The sequence below is a fragment of the Oncorhynchus kisutch genome, linkage group LG30, assembly GCF_002021735.2.
Source record: "Oncorhynchus kisutch isolate 150728-3 linkage group LG30, Okis_V2, whole genome shotgun sequence".
NCBI classification, from domain to species: domain Eukaryota; kingdom Metazoa; phylum Chordata; class Actinopteri; order Salmoniformes; family Salmonidae; genus Oncorhynchus; species Oncorhynchus kisutch.
In genome coordinates, this window is record NC_034203.2 from 43952882 (window position 1) to 43972135 (window position 19254).

Genomic DNA, 19254 nt, shown 5'->3' on the forward strand with positions numbered 1-19254 from the left:
GGGCTCACTGTCTGTTTTACTCTTTAATTTGGGGTATAGGAGGGGCTCACTGTTTGTTTTACTCTTTATTTGGGTATAGGAGGGGCTCACTGTCTGTTTTACTCTTTATTTGGGTATAGGAGGGGCTCACTGTTTGTTTACTCTTTATTTGGGTATAGGAGGGGCTCACTGTCTGTTTTACTCTTTATTTGTGTATAGGAGGGTCTCACTGTTTGTTTACTCTTTATTTGGGTATAGGAGGGGCTCACTGTCTGTTTTACTCTTTATTTGGGTATAGGAGGGGCTCACTGTTTGTTTACTCTTTATTTGGGTATAGGAGGGGCTCACTGTCTGTTTTACTCTTTATTTGGGTATAGGAGGGGCTCACTGTCTGTTTTACTCTTTATTTGGGTATAGGAGGGGCTCACTGTCTGTTTTACTCTTTATTTGGGTATAGGAGGGGCTCACTGTCTGTTTTACTCTTTATTTGGGTATAGGAGGGGCTCACTGTCTGTTTTACTCTTTATTTGGGTATAGGAGGGGCTCACTGTCTGTTTTACTCTTTATTTGGGTATAGGAGGGGCTCACTGTTTGTTTTACTCTTTTTATTTGGGTATAGGAGGGGCTCACTGTCTGTTTTACTCTTTATTTGGGTATAGGAGGGGCTCACTGTTTGTTTACTCTTTATTTGGGTATAGGAGGGGCTCACTGTCTGTTTTACTCTTTATTTGTGTATAGGAGGGTCTCACTGTTTGTTTACTCTTTATTTGGGTATAGGAGGGGCTCACTGTCTGTTTTACTCTTTATTTGGGTATAGGAGGGGCTCACTGTTTGTTTTACTCTTTTTATTTGGGGTATAGGAGGGGCTCACTGTTTGTTTTTAAGTGTTCAAGGAGAGTTTAGGTCAAATGTATTTAGCTGAAGGTATGGCCATCCATTTCTTATTTCAGAGAGGTCTGATTTTCTCCATGTAACCCCCATTATAAATAGTGTTCCCTTAATGGAAAAAGGAAAAAGTTAACAGTGGTGCTTCATCTGGTGTGGGGGGGGGGGGGGGGACAGAATAATCATGATCTTCTTCCTCTCCTATGGTGCCGACTAACCATGGTCTTCCATTCTTGTCCCGTAGGTCCAGAACATGTCCCAGTCCATTGAGGTACTGAACCTGCGGACTCAGAGAGACTTCCAGTACATCATGAGGATGGAGGGCCAGTTCAAAGGGCTAAGGTCAAAGTTCAGACAGGTAGAGGCCGACGGGAAGACACAGGTCAACAGAAACTTCCAGGTGTGAAAAATACAGATTTGTTTCTGGTTGTTATGTGGTTCTGACCTCCCTTTAAGCAGAACATGACATAACGTCTTTCACCAGAGCATTACATTATAGGAATTTAGCAGACACTCTTATCCAGAACGACTTACACAAACAATTAGGGTTAAGCGCCTTGCTCGGGGACACAGACAGATTTTTCACCTAGTCAGGTTTATCACATTTTAGGTACGACCCAGATGCAGACAGTGTTGAAGAAACAAACGTTTATTCCTTAAACAGGGGCAGGAAAACGACAGGTCAGGGCAGGCAGGGGTCAATGATCCAGACAGGTGGGGTAAGGTACAGAATGGCAGGCAGTCTCAGTCTCAGGGTCAGGGTCAGGGCAGGCAGGGGTCAATGATCCAGACAGGTGGGGTAAGGTACAGAATGGCAGGCAGTCTCAGTCTCAGGGTCAGGGTCAGGGCAGGCAGGGGTCAATGATCCAGACAGGTGGGGTAAGGTACAGAATGGCAGGCAGTCTCAGTCTCAGGGTCAGGGCAGGCAGGGGTCAATGATCCAGACAGGTGGGGTAAGGTACAGAATGGCAGGCAGTCTCAGTCTCAGGGTCAGGGCAGGCAGGGGTCAATGATCCAGACAGGTGGGGTAAGGTACAGAATGGCAGGCAGTCTCAGTCTCAGGGTCAGGGTCAGGGCAGGCAGGGGTCAATGATCCAGACAGGTGGGGTAAGGTACAGAATGGCAGGCAGTCTCAGTCTCAGGGTCAGGGTCAGGGCAGGCAGGGGTCAATGATCCAGACAGGTGGGGTAAGGTACAGAATGGCAGGCAGTCTCAGTCTCAGGGTCAGGGCAGGCAGGGGTCAATGATCCAGACAGGTGGGGTAAGGTACAGAATGGCAGGCAGTCTCAGTCTCAGGGTCAGGGTCAGGGCAGGCAGGGGTCAATGATCCAGACAGGTGGGGTAAGGTACAGAATGGCAGGCAGTCTCAGTCTCAGGGTCAGGGTCAGGGCAGGCAGGGGTCAATGATCCAGACAGGTGGGGTAAGGTACAGAATGGCAGGCAGTCTCAGGGTCAGGGTCAGGGTCAGGGCAGGCACGGGTCAATGATCCAGACAGGTGGGGTAAGGTCAGGAATGGCAGGCAGTCTCAGTCTCAGGGTCAGGGTCAGGGCAGGCAGGGGTCAATGGTCCAGACAGGTGGGGTAAGGTAGAGAATGGCAGGCAGTCTCAGTCTCAGGGTCAGGGTCAGGGCAGGCAGGGGTCAATGATCCAGACAGGTGGGGTAAGGTAGAGAATGGCAGGCAGTCTCAGTCTCAGGGTCAGGGTCAGGGCAGGCAGGGGTCAATGATCCAGACAGGTGGGGTAAGGTTCAGAATGGCAGGCAGTCTCAGGGTCAGGGTCAGGGCAGGCAGGGGTCAATGATCCAGACAGGTGGGGTAAGGTACAGAATGGCAGGCAGTCTCAGGGTCAGGGTCAGGGTCAGGGCAGGCAGGGGTCAATGATCCAGACAGGTGGGGTAAGGTACAGAATGGCAGGCAGTCTCAGTCTCAGGGTCAGGGCAGGCAGGGGTCAATGATCCAGACAGGTGGGGTAAGGTACAGAATGGCAGGCAGTCTCAGTCTCAGGGTCAGGGTCAGGGCAGGCAGGGGTCAATGATCCAGACAGGTGGGGTAAGGTCAGGAATGGCAGGCAGTATCAGTCTCAGGGTCAGGGTCAGGGCAGGCAGGGGTCAATGATCCAGACAGGTGGGGTAAGGTACAGAATGGCAGGCAGTCTCAGTCTCAGGGTCAGGGTCAGGGCAGACAGGGGTCAATGATCCAGACAGGTGGGGTAAGGTACAGAATGGCAGGCAGTCTCAGTCTCGGGGTCAGGGCAGGCAGGGGTCAATGATCCAGACAGGTGGGGTAAGGTACAGAATGGCAGGCAGTCTCAGTCTCAGGGTCAGGGCAGGCAGGGGTCAATGATCCAGACAGGTGGGGTAAGGTACAGAATGGCAGGCAGTCTCAGTCTCAGGGTCAGGGTCAGGGCAGGCAGGGGTCAATGATCCAGACAGGTGGGGTAAGGTACAGAATGGCAGGCAGTCTCAGTCTCAGGGTCAGGGCAGGCAGGGGTCAATGATCCAGACAGGTGGGGTAAGGTACAGAATGGCAGGCAGTCTCAGGGTCAGGGTCAGGGCAGGCAGGGGTCAATGATCCAGACAGGTGGGGTAAGGTACAGAATGGCAGGCAGTCTCAGTCTCAGGGTCAGGGCAGGCAGGGGTCAATGATCCAGACAGGTGGGGTAAGGTACAGAATGGCAGGCAGTCTCAGTCTCAGGGTCAGGGTCAGGGCAGGCATGGGTCAATGATCCAGACAGGTGGGGTAAGGTACAGAATGGCAGGCAGTCTCAGTCTCAGGGTCAGGGTCAGGGCAGGCAGGGGTCAATGATCCAGACAGGTGGGGTAAGGTACAGAATGGCAGGCAGTCTCAGTCTCAGGGTCAGGGTCAGGGCAGGCAGGGGTCAATGATCCAGACAGGTGGGGTAAGATACAGAATGGCAGGCAGTCTCAGTCTCAGGGTCAGGGTCAGGGTCAGGGCAGGCAGGGGTCAATGATCCAGACAGGTGGGGTAAGGTACAGAATGGCAGGCAGTCTCAGTCTCAGGGTCAGGGCAGGCAGGGGTCAATGGTCCAGACAGGTGGGGTAAGGTACAGAATGGCAGGCAGTCTCAGTCTCAGGGTCAGGGCAGGCAGGGGTCAATGATCCAGACAGGTGGGGTAAGGTACAGAATGGCAGGCAGTCTCAGTCTCAGGGTCAGGGCAGGCAGGGGTCAATGATCCAGACAGGTGGGGTAAGGTACAGAATGGCAGGCAGTCTCAGTCTCAGGGTCAGGGTCAGGGCAGGCAGGGGTCAATGATCCAGACAGGTGGGGTAAGGTACAGAATGGCAGGCAGTCTCAGTCTCAGGGTCAGGGTCAGGGCAGGCAGGGGTCAATGATCCAGACAGGTGGGGTAAGGTACAGAATGGCAGGCAGTCTCAGTCTCAGGGTCAGGGTCAGGGCAGGCAGGGGTCAATGATCCAGACAGGTGGGGTAAGGTACAGAATGGCAGGCAGTCTCAGTCTCAGGGTCAGGGTCAGGGCAGGCAGGGGTCAATGATCCAGACAGGTGGGGTAAGGTACAGAATGGCAGGCAGTCTCAGTCTCAGGGTCAGGGTCAGGGCAGGCAGGGGTCAATGATCCAGACAGGTGGGGTAAGGTACAGAATGGCAGGCAGTCTCAGTCTCAGGGTCAGGGTCAGGGCAGGCAGGGGTCAATGATCCAGACAGGTGGGGTAAGGTACAGAATGGCAGGCAGTCTCAGTCTCAGGGTCAGGGTCAGGGCAGGCAGGGGTCAATGATCCAGACAGGGTGTAAGGGTCCAGAACGACAGGCAGTCTCAGGGTCAGGGTCAGTCTCAGGGTCAGGGCAGGGGTCAATAATCCAGACAGGGTGTAAAGGTACAGAATGGCAGGCAGTCTCAGGGTCAGGGTCAGTCTCAGGGTCAGGGTCAGGGCAGGCAGGAGCAGGGAAACAAACGCTGGTAGGGTCTACGAACAAAACAAACTGGCAACATACAAACAGAGAACACAGGTGACCATGGGGAAGATGGGCGACACCTGGAGGGGGGTGGAGACAATCACAAAGACAGGTGAAACAGATCAGGGTGTGACACGGTTACTGTCCCAATGAGGCTACCTGACTCCAGGCTACCTTATTATAACATCTTTAGGAAGAACGTGACCTTATTATAACGTCTTTAGGAAGAACGTGACCTATTATAACATCTTTAGGAAGAACGTGACCTTATTATAACGTCTTTTTAACAAACATGTCATTAAATCGAACCAAATCGAACTGAACTGAATCAAACTAAACCCTGTGTATCCTCCTCTCCTCCAGGAGTTGAAGGGTAAGATGGAGACCCTACAGCCTCTGATCCCAGTGTTGGAACAGTACAAGACAGATGCCCAGCTCATCGTCCAGTTTAAACAGGAGATCAGGAACCTGTCTATGGTGCTCACAGCCATCCAGGAGGAGATAGGAGCCTACGACTCTGAGGAACTACAACAGAGGGTCCTGAGTCTGGAGGGCAGGCTACGCAACTGCAGGAGCAGACTCAGTGAGTCACATACAGATGCATTTAGGCACACACACACACACAAATCGAATCAAATGTTATTTGTCACATGCGCCAAATTACAACAGGTGTAGACATTACTTTACCGCTAAACGCTTACTGGGGAGCCATTTCCCAACGATGCTAAAAAGTAAGAAACATTTGTCAATTTAAAAAAAGGAAATAATAATAACACAATAAAACATGTAAAAAATAACGAGGCCAAGAACCCAAGTCCATGTCCATGGGGTTGTGGTACTATGTACATACTGTATATACACACAGGCAGGAACCCAAGTCCATGTCCATGGGGTTGTGGTACTATGTACATACTGTATATACACACAGGCAGGAACCCAAGTCCATGTCCATGGGGTTGTGGTACTATGTACATACTGGATATACACACAGGCAGGAACCCAAGTCCATGTCCATGGGGTTGTGGTACTATGTACATACTGTATATACACACAGGCAGGAACCCAAGTCCATGTCCATGGGGTTGTGGTACTATGTACATACTGGATATACACACAGGCAGGAACCCAAGTCCATGTCCATGGGGTTGTGGTACTATGTACATACTGTATATACACACAGGCAGGAACCCAAGTCCATGTCCATGGGGTTGTGGTACTATGTACATACTGTATATACACACAGGCAGGAACCCAAGTCAATGTCCATGGGGTTGTGGTACATACTGTATATACACACAGGCAGGAACCGGAGAGGAGCAAACTCAGGGAATTACACACAGACATGCACCCTTGTACCCATAACCATATGAATATACAGTACTATACAAATATACAGTATTATACAAATATACAGTATTATACAAATATACAGTATTATAGACATATACCAGTACATACCATATGAATATACAGTATTATACAAATATACAGTATTATACAAATATACAGTATTATAGACATATACCAGTACATACCATATGAATATACAGTATTATACAAATATACAGTATTATACAAATATACAGTATTATACAAATATACAGTATTTATAGAAATATACAGTATTATACAAATATACAGTATTATAGACATATACAGTATTATACAAATATACAGTATTATAGACATATACAGTATTATACAAATATACAGTTATAGAAATATACAGTATTATAGACATATACCAGTACATACCATAGAAATATACAGTATTATAGACATATACCAGTACATACCATAGACATAGACAGTATTATAGACATATACCAGTACATACCATAGAAATATACAGTATTATAGACATATACCAGTACATACCATAGAAATATACAGTATTATAGACATATACCAGTACATACCATAGACATAGACAGTATTATAGACATATACCAGTACATACCATAGAAATATACAGTATTATAGACATATACCAGTACATACCATAGACATAGACAGTATTATAGACATATACCAGTACATACCATAGAAATATACAGTATTATAGACATATACCAGTACATACCATAGACATAGACAGTATTATAGACATATACCAGTACATACCATAGACATAGACAGTATTATAGACATATACCAGTACATACCATAGACATAGACAGTATTATAGACATATACCAGTACATACCATAGACATAGACAGTATTATAGACATATACCAGTACATACCATAGACATAGACAGTATTATAGACATATACCAGTACATACCATAGACATAGACAGTATTATAGACATATACCAGTACATACCATAGACATAGACAGTATTATAGACATATACCAGTACATACCATAGACATAGACAGTATTATAGACATATACCAGTACATACCATAGACATAGACAGTATTATAGACATATACCAGTACATACCATAGACATAGACAGTATTATAGACATATACCAGTACATACCATAGAAATATACAGTATTATAGACATATACCAGTACATACCATAGACATAGACAGTATTATAGACATATACCAGTACATACCATAGACATAGACAGTATTATAGACATATACCAGTACATACCATAGACATAGACAGTATTATAGACATATACCAGTACATACCATAGACATAGACAGTATTATAGACATATACCAGTACATACCATAGACATAGACAGTATTATAGACATATACCAGTACATACCATAGACATAGACAGTATTATAGACATATACCAGTACATACCATAGACATAGACAGTATTATAGACATATACCAGTACATACCATAGACATAGACAGTATTATAGACATATACCAGTACATACCATAGACATAGACAGTATTATAGACATATACCAGTACATACCATAGAAATATACAGTATTATAGACATATACCAGTACATACCATAGACATATACAGTATTATAGACATATACCAGTACATACCATAGACATATACAGTATTATAGACATATACCAGTACATACAGTGGCATTCAGAACATGTTCACACCCTTTGACTTTTCCCACATTTTGTTGTTACAGCCTGAATTTAACAATGATTTAAATATATATATATACAGTATATATATATATTTGTTACTGGCCTACACACAATACTCCATACACACAATACTCCATACACACAATACTCCATACACACAATACTCCATACACACAATACTCCATACACACAATACTCCATACACACAATACTCCATACACACAATACTCCATACACACAATACTCCATACACACAATACTCCATACACACAATACTCCATAATGTCAAAGTGAAATTGTGTTTGTTGAAATGTTTACTAATTGATTCTAAAATGAAAAGCTGAAATGTCTTCAGTCAATAAGTATTCAACCCCTTTGCTTTGGCAAGTCTAAATAAGTTCAGGAGTCATTTCATTTCATGAACAAGTCACACACGTTTCCTGAACTCATTCTGTGTGCAATAATAGTGTTTAAACATGATGTTTGATATCTGTACCCAACACATACTGTAAGGTCCCTCATCTCTGTACCCCACACATACTGTAAGGTCCCTCATCTCTGTACCCCACACATACTGTAAGGTCCCTCATCTCTGTACCCCACACATACTGTAAGGTCCTTCATCTCTCTTCCCCACACATACTGTAAGGTCCCTCATCTCTGTACCCCACACATACTGTAAGGTCCTTCATCTCTCTTCCCCACACATACTGTAAGGTCCCTCATCTCTGTACCCCACACATACTGTAAGGTCCCTCATCTCTGTACCCCACACATACTGTAAAGTCCCTCATCTCTGTACCCCACACATACTGTAAGGTCCCTCATCTCTGTACCCCACACATACTGTAAGGTCCTTCATCTCTCTTCCCCACACATACTGTAAGGTCCCTCATCTCTGTACTCCACACATACAATTATCTGTAAGGTCCCTCATCTCTGTACCCCACACATATTGTAAGGTCCCTCATCTCTGTACCCCACACATATTGTAAGGTCCCTTATCTCTGTACCCCACACATACTGTAAGGTCCCTCATCTCTGTACCCCACACATACTGTAAGGTCCCTCATCTCTGTACCCCACACATACAATTATCTGTAAGGTCCCTTATCTCTGTACCCCACACATACTGTAAGGTCCCTCATCTCTGTACCCCACACATACTGTAAGGTCCCTCATCTCTGTACCCCACACATACTGTAAGGTCCCTCATCTCTGTACCCCACACATACAATTATCTGTAAGGTTCATCAGTCGAGCAGTGAATTTAAACACAGATTCAACTACAAAAACCTGGGAGGTTTTCCAATGCCTCACAAAGAAGGGCACCTATTGGTAGATGAGTAAAATATCCCATTGAGCCTTGTGAAGATATTAATTATCATGGTGTATCAATACACCCAGTCACTACAAAGATACATGCGTCCTTCCCAGACATAGTACACGAAAAGTGTAAAAGTAAGGTTTAAATGTATTGTAAATAAATATAGAATACAGTTGAAGTCGGAAGTTTACATACACCTTAGCCAAATACATTTTCACATTTCCTGACATTTAATCCATGGAAAAATTCCCTGTTTTAGGTCAGTTAGGATCACCACATTATTTTGAGAATATGAAATGTCAGAATAATAGTAGAGAGAATGATTTATTTCAGCTTTTATTTCTTTCATCACATTCCCAGTGTGTCAGAAATTACATACACTTAATTAGTATTTGGTAGCATTGCCTTTAAATTGTTTAACTTGGGTCAAACGTTTCGGGTAGCCTTACACAACCTTGGGTGAATTTTGGCCCATTCCTCCCGACAGAGCTGGTGTAACTGAGTCAGGTTTGTAGGCCTCCTTTCTCGCACACGCTTTTTCAGTTCTGCCCACACATGTTCTATAGGATTGAGGTCAGGTCTTTGTGATGTCCACTCCAATACCTTGACTTTGTTGCCACAACTTTGGAAGTTTGCTTGGGGTTATTGTCCATTTGGAAGACACATTTGTGACCCAGCTTTAACTTCCTGACTGATGTCTTGAGATGTTGCTTCAATACATCCACATAATTTTCCATCCTCATGACGCCATCTATTTTGTGAAGTGCACAAGACCCTCCTGCAGCAAAGCACCCCCCCCCCCCAACATGATGCTGCCACCCCCGTGCTTCACGGTTGGGATGGTGTTCTTCAGCTTGCAAGCTTCCCCTATTTCTTCCAAACATAATGATGGTCATTATGGCCAAACAGTTCTATTTTTGTTTCATCAGACCAGAGGACATTTCTCCAAAAAGTACGATCTTTGTCCCCATGTGCAGTTGCAAACCGTAGTCTGGCTTTTTTATGGTGGTTTTGGAGCAGTGGCTTCTTCCTTGCTGAGCGGCCTTTCAGGTTATGTCGATATAGGACTTGTTTTACTGTGGATGTAGATACTTTTGTACCTGTTTCCTCCAGCATCTTCACAAGGTCCTTTGCTGTTGTTCTGGGATTGTTTTGCACTTTTCGCACCAAAGTACGTTCATCTCTAGGAGACAGAACGCGTCTCCTTCCTGAGCGGTATGACGGCTGCGTGGTCCCATGGTGTTTATACTTGCGTACTATTGTTTGTACAGATGAACATGGTACCTTCAGGCATTTGGAAATGGCTCCCAAGGATGAACCAGACTTGTGGAGGTCTACAGATTTTTTTCTGAGGTCTTGGCTGATTTATTTAGATTTTCCCATGTCAAGCAAAGAGGCACTGAGTTTGCAGGTAGGCCTTGAAATACATCCATGATGTCAGTTAGTCTATCAGAAGCCATGACATAATTTTCTGGAATTTTCCAAGCTGTTTAAAGGCACAGTCAACTTAGTGTATGTAAACTTCTGACGCACTGGAATTGTGATACAGTGAATTACAAGTGAAATAATCGGTAAACAATTCTTGGAATAATGACTTGTGTCATGCACAAAGTAGATGTCCTAACCGACTTGCCAAAACTATAGTTTGTTAACAATACATTTGTGGAGTGGTTGAAAAAATAGTTTTAATGACTTCAACCTAAGTGTATGTGAACTTTTGACTTCAACTGTACATTTGGAGGTCTGTGGGGCCAGTGGGGACTGTGACTGTCCCTTTTATTTAAGGTTTTCTAGTTTTATAATCCTAAACTAAGCAGAGTCTTACCTGTTACTGGAAATGTAGCAAGGAAACTATCATTGATAAGTTTGTGACCTATTCTAGTGTATCGTATAGTGTATCGTATAAACTCATCAGTGAGATGGAACTGTGTGTCCTAGAATGCATCGCAAATGACACCCTAGTCCCCTATACAGAGCAACGAGGGCCCATAAGCCTCTGGTCTAATGTAGTGTCACAATAAAATACCACTTCCAAAGAACCCCCAGGAACACAACGTCGGATCTAACCTAGCAACAGTCGGTTGTCCCTCGCTCCTAGTTCTCTGGGCCTGCCCGGCAACAGTCAGTTGTTCGTTGCTCCTAGTTCTCTGGGCCTGATAGATACCGCACAACCACACCACCGAGTTAGTTTACAGCTAGGGACTGCATCAGCTAGGGACTGCATCAGCTAGGGACTACATCAGCTAGAGACTGTATCAGCTAGGGACTGCATCAGCTAGGGACTACATCAGCTAGAGACTGTATCAGCTAGGGACTGCATCTGCTAGGGACTGCATCAGCTAGGGACTGTGTCAGCTAGGGACTGCATCCGCTAGGGACTGCATCTGCTAGGGACTGCTTCAGCTAGGGACTGCATCTGCTAGGGACTGCGTCAGCTAGGGACTGCATCTGCTAGGGACTGCGTCAGCTAGGGACTGCATCTGCTAGGGACTGCATCAGCTAGGGACTGCGTCAGCTAGGGACTGCATCAGCTAGGGACTGCGTCAGCTAGGGACTGCATCAGCTAGGGACTGCATCAGTTAAGGACTGTAATCAGCTAGAGACTGCATCTGCTAGGGACTGTAATCAGCTAGGGACTGAATCCGCTAGGGACTGCATTAGCTAGGGACTGCATCAGCTAGGGACTGCGTCAGTTAGGGACTACGTCAGCTAGGGACTGCATCAGCTAGGGACTGTATCAGTTAGGGACTGCCTCAGCTAGGGTCTGCATCCGCTAGGGACTGCATCAGTTAGGGACTCCATCAGCTAGGGACTGCATCAGTTAGGGACTGCGTCAGCTAGGGACTGCATCAGTTAGGGACTGTGTCAGCTAGGGACTGCATCAGTTAGGGACTGCATCTGCTAGGGACTGCATCAGCTAGGGACTGCATCTGCTTGGGACTGCGTCAGCTAGGGACTGCATCAGCTAGGGACTGCGTCAGCTAGGGACTGCATCAGCTAGGGACTGCATCTGCTAGGGACTGCGTCAGCTAGGGACTGCATCTGCTAGGGACTGCGTCAGCTAGGGACTGCATCTGCTAGGGACTGCATCAGCTAGGGACTGCGTCAGCTAGGGACTGCATCAGCTAGGGACTGCGTCAGCTAGGGACTGCATCAGCTAGGGACTGCATCAGTTAAGGACTGTAATCAGCTAGAGACTGCATCTGCTAGGGACTGTAATCAGCTAGGGACTGAATCCGCTAGGGACTGCATTAGCTAGGGACTGCATCAGCTAGGGACTGCGTCAGTTAGGGACTACGTCAGCTAGGGACTGCATCAGCTAGGGACTGTATCAGTTAGGGACTCCATCAGCTAGGGACTGCATCAGTTAGGGACTGCGTCAGCTAGGGACTGCATCAGTTAGGGACTGTGTCAGCTAGGGACTGCATCAGTTAGGGACTGCATCTGCTAGGGACTGCATCAGCTAGGGACTGCATCTGCTTGGGACTGCGTCAGCTAGGGACTGCATCAGCTAGGGACTGCGTCAGCTAGGGACTGCATCAGCTAGGGACTGCATCTGCTAGGGACTGCGTCAGCTAGGGACTGCATCTGCTAGGGACTGCGTCAGCTAGGGACTGCATCTGCTAGGGACTGCATCAGCTAGGGACTGCGTCAGCTAGGGACTGCGTCAGCTAGGGACTGCATCAGCTAGGGACTGCATCAGCTAAGGACTGTAATCAGCTAGAGACTGCATCTGCTAGGGACTGTAATCAGCTAGGGACTGAATCCGCTAGGGACTGCATTAGCTAGGGACTGCATCAGCTAGGGACTGCGTCAGTTAGGGACTACGTCAGCTAGGGACTGCATCAGCTAGGGACTGTATCAGTTAGGGACTGCATCAGCTAGGGTCTGCATCCGCTAGGGACTGCATCAGTTAGGGACTCCATCAGCTAGGGACTGCATCAGTTAGGGACTGCGTCAGCTAGGGACTGCATCAGTTAGGGACTGCGTCAGCTAGGGACTGCATCAGTTAGGGACTGCATCAGTTAAGGACTGCATCAGTTAGGGACTGCATCAGCTAGGGACTGCATCAGTTAGGGACTGCGTCAGCTAGGGACTTCATCTCAACCTCCGCGATGAGGGCATTTTTCAGAAATGGGTTATCCTCATAGCCTAGTGTCTATGCTCCCCCACTCTAGTTCCATACGGCACTGTCCCAGTTGTCTAGTCCAGAGCCATAGACACTATAAGGGTACATTTTTTTCCTGTTTGGCTCTACCCAGAATCACCCCTCCTCGTGATCGATACACTTAGTAACTATAATCTAGTCTCAGGTTTCATTACTCCTGATCCCAATCGATATATTAACCAGATGGTCTAAATCCTCAATCAATCAAATCAATTCAGGAACCTGGAGTAAAACGGCACGAACTTGTATGACTCTTTGATGACACGGGGTTTCAGAACAATAAATCAGGTTTATTCCAAATCCCAGAAACGGCAAAAAAAAGGTTTTTAAAGCAATTATGAACATCTTTTAACCAATCAGCATTCAGAGTTAGACCCACCGGTTGTATGACAAGCCAATAAATCACCAATAAGATACCTCCAGCATCCTTTTCTAACTCCCCATTAGACTACCAATGCAATTTTTTATCTATGACAATAGATAAGAGAAGTACCGCATTTACGAGAAGATACAGTCTCGTACCTCTACAACTATTAGGCATTTTTTGTTGTCTCCCCCCCTCAGGATGATCAGTCCTTCAGTTGTTGATGAAACTCTAACGTCTCCTTAAAGACTCTAATCAATAAGGTAGCCTTGAGGATTCCTTCTAGAACTTTACTTTAACACTTGATAATGGCAATATAAATGTAGCAAATATCAACATGTGTGTTACGCTAAAAATATACAGCTTTCTTCTTCTTCAGGTAACAGGTTCTTCTAGCGAGCCAAAAGATGCCAACAAAAAAAAAAATCCAGCATTTATACCCTAATCCTTAAGCCCAGTGAGGAATGTGTGGTTATCACTTACGCCCCTAGCATTTATGACTCCTCCCCTTAGTAACATAATAACAGATCCGGGCAGAACAACAGATTTGTACCTTGTCAGGTCGGGGATTTGAACTTGCAAACTTGCGGTTACTAATCCAACGCTCTAACCACTAGGCCACCCTGCCACCATTTGGGACTCCATCCTAGTAACATAATAACAGATCCGGGTGGAACAACAGATTTGTACCTTGTCAGGTCGGGGATTTGAACTTGCAACCTTGTGGTTACTAATCCAACGCTCTAACCACTAGGCCACCCTGCCACCATTTGGGACTCCGTCCTAGTAACATAATAACAGATCCGGGCAGAACAACAGATTTGTACCTTGTCAGGTCGGGGATTTGAACTTGCAACCTTGCGGTTACTAATCCAACGCTCTAACCACTAGGCCACCATTTGGGACTCCGTCCTAGTAACATAATAACAGATCCGGGCAGAACTACAGATTTGTACCTTGTCAGGTCGGGGATTTGAACTTGCGGTTACTAATCCAACGCTCTAACCCACCCTGCCACCATTTGGGACTCCGTCCTAGTAACATAATAACAGATCCGGGCAGAACAACAGATTTGTACCTTGTCAGGTCGGGGATTTGAACTTGCAACCTTGCGGTTACTAATCCAACGTTCCATTGGTTAGAGTTCATAAACTGTTAAGAGCTAACACAGTCAGGGGTGGATATATCTATCTGAGTACTGTGGGGTGTGTGTTGTGTGTGTGTTGTGTTGTGTGTGTTGTGTTGTGTGTGTTGTGTGTGTTGTGTGTGTGTTGTGTCTGTGTGTGTGTTGTGTGTGTGTGTGTTGTGTTTGTTGTGTGTGTGTTGTGTGTGTTGTGTTGTGTGTGTTGTGTTGTGTGTGTGTGTTGTGTGTTGTGTGTGTGTTTTGTCGTGTTGTGTGTGTTGTGTGTGTTGTGTGTGTGTTGTGTGTGTGTTGTGTCGTGTTGTGTGTGTTGTGTTGTGTGTGTGTGTGTGTGTTGTGTTGTGTGTTGTGTTGTGTGTTGTGTTGTGTTGTGTGTGTGTGTTGTGTGTGTGTGTGTGTTGTGTGTGTGTTGTGTGTGTGTTGTGTGTGTGTTGTGTGTTGTGTTGTGTGTGTTTTGTGTGTGTGTTGTGTGTGTTTTGTGTGTTGTGTTGTGTGTGTGTTGTGTTGTGTGTGTGTGTGTGTGTGTTGTGTTGTGTGTGTGTTGTGTGTGTGTGGTGTGTGTGTGGTGTGGTGTGCGTTGTGTCGTGTTGTGTGTGTGTTGTGTGTGTGTGTGTGTGTGTGTATTGTGTTGTGTGTGTGTGTATTGTGTTGTGTGCGTAAACAGCCTGTGGTAAACTGATGAAGATCGCTGGACCGGAGACGGTGAAGACCTCTGGGACACGGTTTGGAGCCTGGATGACAGATCCACAGGCCTCCCCTACAAACAATAGGGTGAGGAGAGGGAGGGAGGAGGGAGGGTTGAGGAGAGGGAGGGGGAGTGAGGGATGAGGGGGGGGGTTGAGGAGAGGGAGGGGGAGTGAGGGATGAGGGGAGGGAGGGAGGGGAGGAGGGAGGGTTGAGGAGAGGGAGGGGGAGTGAGGGATGAGGGGGGGGGTTGAGGAGAGGGAGGGGGAGTGAGGGATGAGGGGAGGGAGGGAGGGAGGGAGGGAGGGAGGGAGGGAGGGAGGGAGGGAGGGAGGGAGGGAGGGAGGGAGGGAGGGAGGGAGGGAGGGAGGGAGGGAGGGAGGGAGGGAGGGAGGGAGGGATGAGGGACGGGAGGGAGGGATGAGGGGAGGGAGGGAGGGATGAGGGACAGCCAAAAAAGCATTTCAGACAGCCAGAAAAGCATTTCAGACAGACAAAAAAGCATTTCAGACAGCCAGAAAAGCATTTCAGACAGCCAGAAAAGCATTTCAGACAGCCAGAAAAGCATTTCAGACAGCCAAAAAAGCATTTCAGACAGCCAAAAAAGCATTTCAGACAGCCAGAAAAGCATTTCAGACAGCCAGAAAAGCATTTCAGACAGCCAGAAAAGCATTTCAGACAGCCAAAAAAGCATTTTACACCAAAGAGTTTGTGGCAACGTTCTACCTCTTCTACTATGTTTTTCTACCTGTAGATAAAAGTTTTTAAATTAAACCTTTAAATTGTTAATGATGGTATTGTGTTCTAACCCAGGTCTGGTACATGGATAGCTACACCAACAACAAGATCGTCAAAGAGTACAAGTCCATAGCAGACTTTGTTTCCGGGGTCGAGTCTCGAACCTACAACCTGCCGTTCAAGTGGGCCGGGACCAACCACGTGGTGCACAACGGCTCTCTGTACTACAATAAGGTCCAGAGCAACATCGTGGTGTGTTACTGTTTCGAGACGGGGCGCGTTGTGACCCAGAGAGCCCTGGAGAACGCCGGCTTCCACAACGTCTACCCTTACACCTGGGGAGGCTTCTCCGACATAGACCTCATGGCCGACGAGCTGGGCCTGTGGGCCGTCTACGCCACCAATCAGAACGCCGGAAACATCGTCATCAGCCAGCTCAACCCGGAGACACTACAAATCCTCGGAACATGGAACACGGAATATTCCAAACGGAACGCGGGGGAGTCCTTTATGATCTGCGGAACACTCTACATCACTAACTCTCACCTGACTGGTGCTAAGGTGTACTACTCATACTCCACCAAGACATCCAGCTATGAGTACACAGACATCCCCTTCCATAACCAGTACTTCCACATGTCCATGTTGGGCTACAACGCCAGGGACCGGGCTCTGTACGGCTGGAACAACGGACACCAGGTTCTGTTCAACATCACGTTGTTCCACATCATCAAGACAGAGGACGATTCCTGAGGAGGAAGAACTGATAGGATCTCAGAGGAACCCACTGGAACACTGACTAACATTCCTGGTGTTCCGGTGTTCTGGTGTTCCGGTATTCTGGTGTTCCGGTGTTCTGGTGTTCCGGTGTTCTGGTGTTCCGCCAGTCATTGTTGGAGTTCTATTGTTGTGTCTCTCCATTTTATTTTTTGCTCTCTTCTTTTGACAATCCATCTTTGGCCCTCTTGTTTTCTTTTCAAATTCCTAATGCAAGGCTTAACATTGATAGTTTCCTGGATGGCCAGGGTATCGAAGACTTTGGCCTGCAAACTCTGGAAAAACTGGATAAAGTCTCAGCACACTTCCTGTCGAATGCAAATGTATTGTAATAGTAGTTTGGCCTCCAAAAAGCATGACAAACTCTCAGCTGCTCTACACTGGACCCTGTAAGTCTGAGACCATGAGAGATTTGGTGTAGGGTTAGTCCATTTTAATTCAAGCCAGTCAATTCAGGAAGTAAACTGAAATTCCTATTGAATAATTGAAAAAAAGGCATCTACTTTTGATAATATCTCAATAAACTGAAAAGGTGTAAAGGTTTTGGAATTGTACATTTAAAACACTTCCTGAATTGACTGACTTCAATTCCAATTGAACCCAACCCTGATTGGGTGGTTTTGGGTAACATGCCTCTGATTGGGTGGGCTTGGGTATCATGCCTCTGTAGCTTTTGTATCCGTAGCAACAGTATCAATAGGAGTATGCTTTTATTCAGTCTGTTCTGTGAGCCCATAACAGGTGTTCTGAATGTCCTCATAGCATCTAGAACTCTCGATGGCTTTCATCCCAAATGTCACACTAGAACTCTGGTCAAAAGTAGTGCACTATATAGGGAATAGGGTGCCATCTAAGACAGCACTATATAGGGAATAGGGTGCCATCTGAGAGAGCACTATATAGGGAATAGGGTGCCATCTGAGAGAGCACTATATAGGGAATAGGTTATCCTGATAGCATCTCTAACTCTGTCTCACTCAACCATCTCACTCTCTCCCATTGTGACGCGCATCATAATTACTGTTGTAAAATACTGTACAGCAGGGTGTCAAACTCATTCCACGGAGGGCCTAGTGTCTGTGTCCTTTCAATTAAGACCTGGACAACCAGGTGACGTAAGAACCGACGCTGGAGATGAGAAGCAGGTAGTTGAACATTTTAATGAACGGACAAGTGACTGAACAGGGACAGCGTCAGAACAGGAGGAACAAAACGACATGACGACAATAATGATGAAGCAGGGAACAACCTCGGGAACAGACAGATATAGGGAAGATAATGAAAGCAGGTGATTGAGTCCAGGTGAGTCCAATGAAGCACTGATGCGCGTGACGAGGGAAACAGGTGTGCGTAATGATGGTGGCAGGAGTGCTTAGTGCTGGGCAGCCTGGCGCCCTTGAGCGTCAGGGGGGAGAGGGGGCGCAGGCGTGACAGTACCCCCCCAGGGGCACCAGCGTCCCACCTGGATTGGAAATGACATTCCCAAATCTAACTGCCTGTAGCTCAGGACCTGAAGCAAGGATATGCATATTCTTGGCACCATTTGAAAGGAAACACTTTGAAGTTTATGGAAATGTGAAATGAATGTAGGAGAATATAACACATTAGATCTGGTTAAAGATAATACAAAGAAAAAAACAACCGTTCTTTTGTATTTTTTTTGTACAATCATCTTTGATATGCAAGAGAAAGGCCATAATGTATTTTCCCAGCCCAGGTGCAATTTCAATTTTGACCAGTAGATGGCAGCAGTGTATGTGCAACATTTTAGACTGATCCAATGAATCATTGTATTTCTGTTCCAAATGTTGTATCAAGTCTTCCCAAATGTGCCTAATTTGTTTATTAATAACTTTTCATGTTCAAAATTGTGCACTCTCCTCAAACAATAGCATGGTATTATTTCACTGTAATAGCTACTGTACATTGGACAGTGCAATTAGATTAACAAGAATTTAAGCTTTCTGCCAATATCAAATATGTCTATATCCTGGGAAATGTTCTTGTTACTTACAACCTCATGCTAATCATATTAGCCTATGTTAGCTCAACCGTCCCGTGGAAGGTACACCAATCCCAAAGAAGTTTAATCGTCGTGTGCGTGTGTTATTTATTCTCTCTATTGTTTGAACCCTGTGTTTTTGTTACGTGTTTTGTTTGGTCTTCGTCCCTGTGCCTTTACACGGCACGCTGTAAATTCGGGGTATAATAAATAAAA

General features: G+C 46.2%; 1 protein-coding gene across 1 annotated transcript; it reads left to right on the plus strand.

Moving 5' to 3' along the window:
• Window positions 1-1108: 1108 nt before the first annotated feature.
• LOC109883926 (noelin-3-like) lies at window positions 1109-17886 on the plus strand. The gene is made up of 4 exons (XM_031809884.1): window positions 1109-1264; window positions 5159-5378; window positions 15502-15608; window positions 16335-17886. The coding sequence occupies exons 1-4, from the start codon at window positions 1118-1120 to the stop codon at window positions 17010-17012; spliced, it is 1152 nt and encodes a 383-aa protein (XP_031665744.1). The 5' UTR covers window positions 1109-1117; the 3' UTR covers window positions 17013-17886.
• The last annotated feature ends 1368 nt before the right edge of the window (window positions 17887-19254 follow it).

What these genes read in the sequence shown, in the direction of transcription:
- LOC109883926 (XM_031809884.1), top strand. Translation starts at nt 1,118, where the DNA reads ATGTCCCAGTCCATTGAGGTACTGAACCTGCGGACTCAGAGAGACTTC. An exon ending in CAACTGCAGGAGCAGACTCA is followed by an intron (nt 5,379 to 15,501) that starts GTGAGTCACATA and finishes GTGCGTAAACAG; the next exon opens with CCTGTGGTAAACTGATGAAG. An exon ending in CCTCCCCTACAAACAATAGG is followed by an intron (nt 15,609 to 16,334) that starts GTGAGGAGAGGG and finishes GTTCTAACCCAG; the next exon opens with GTCTGGTACATGGATAGCTA.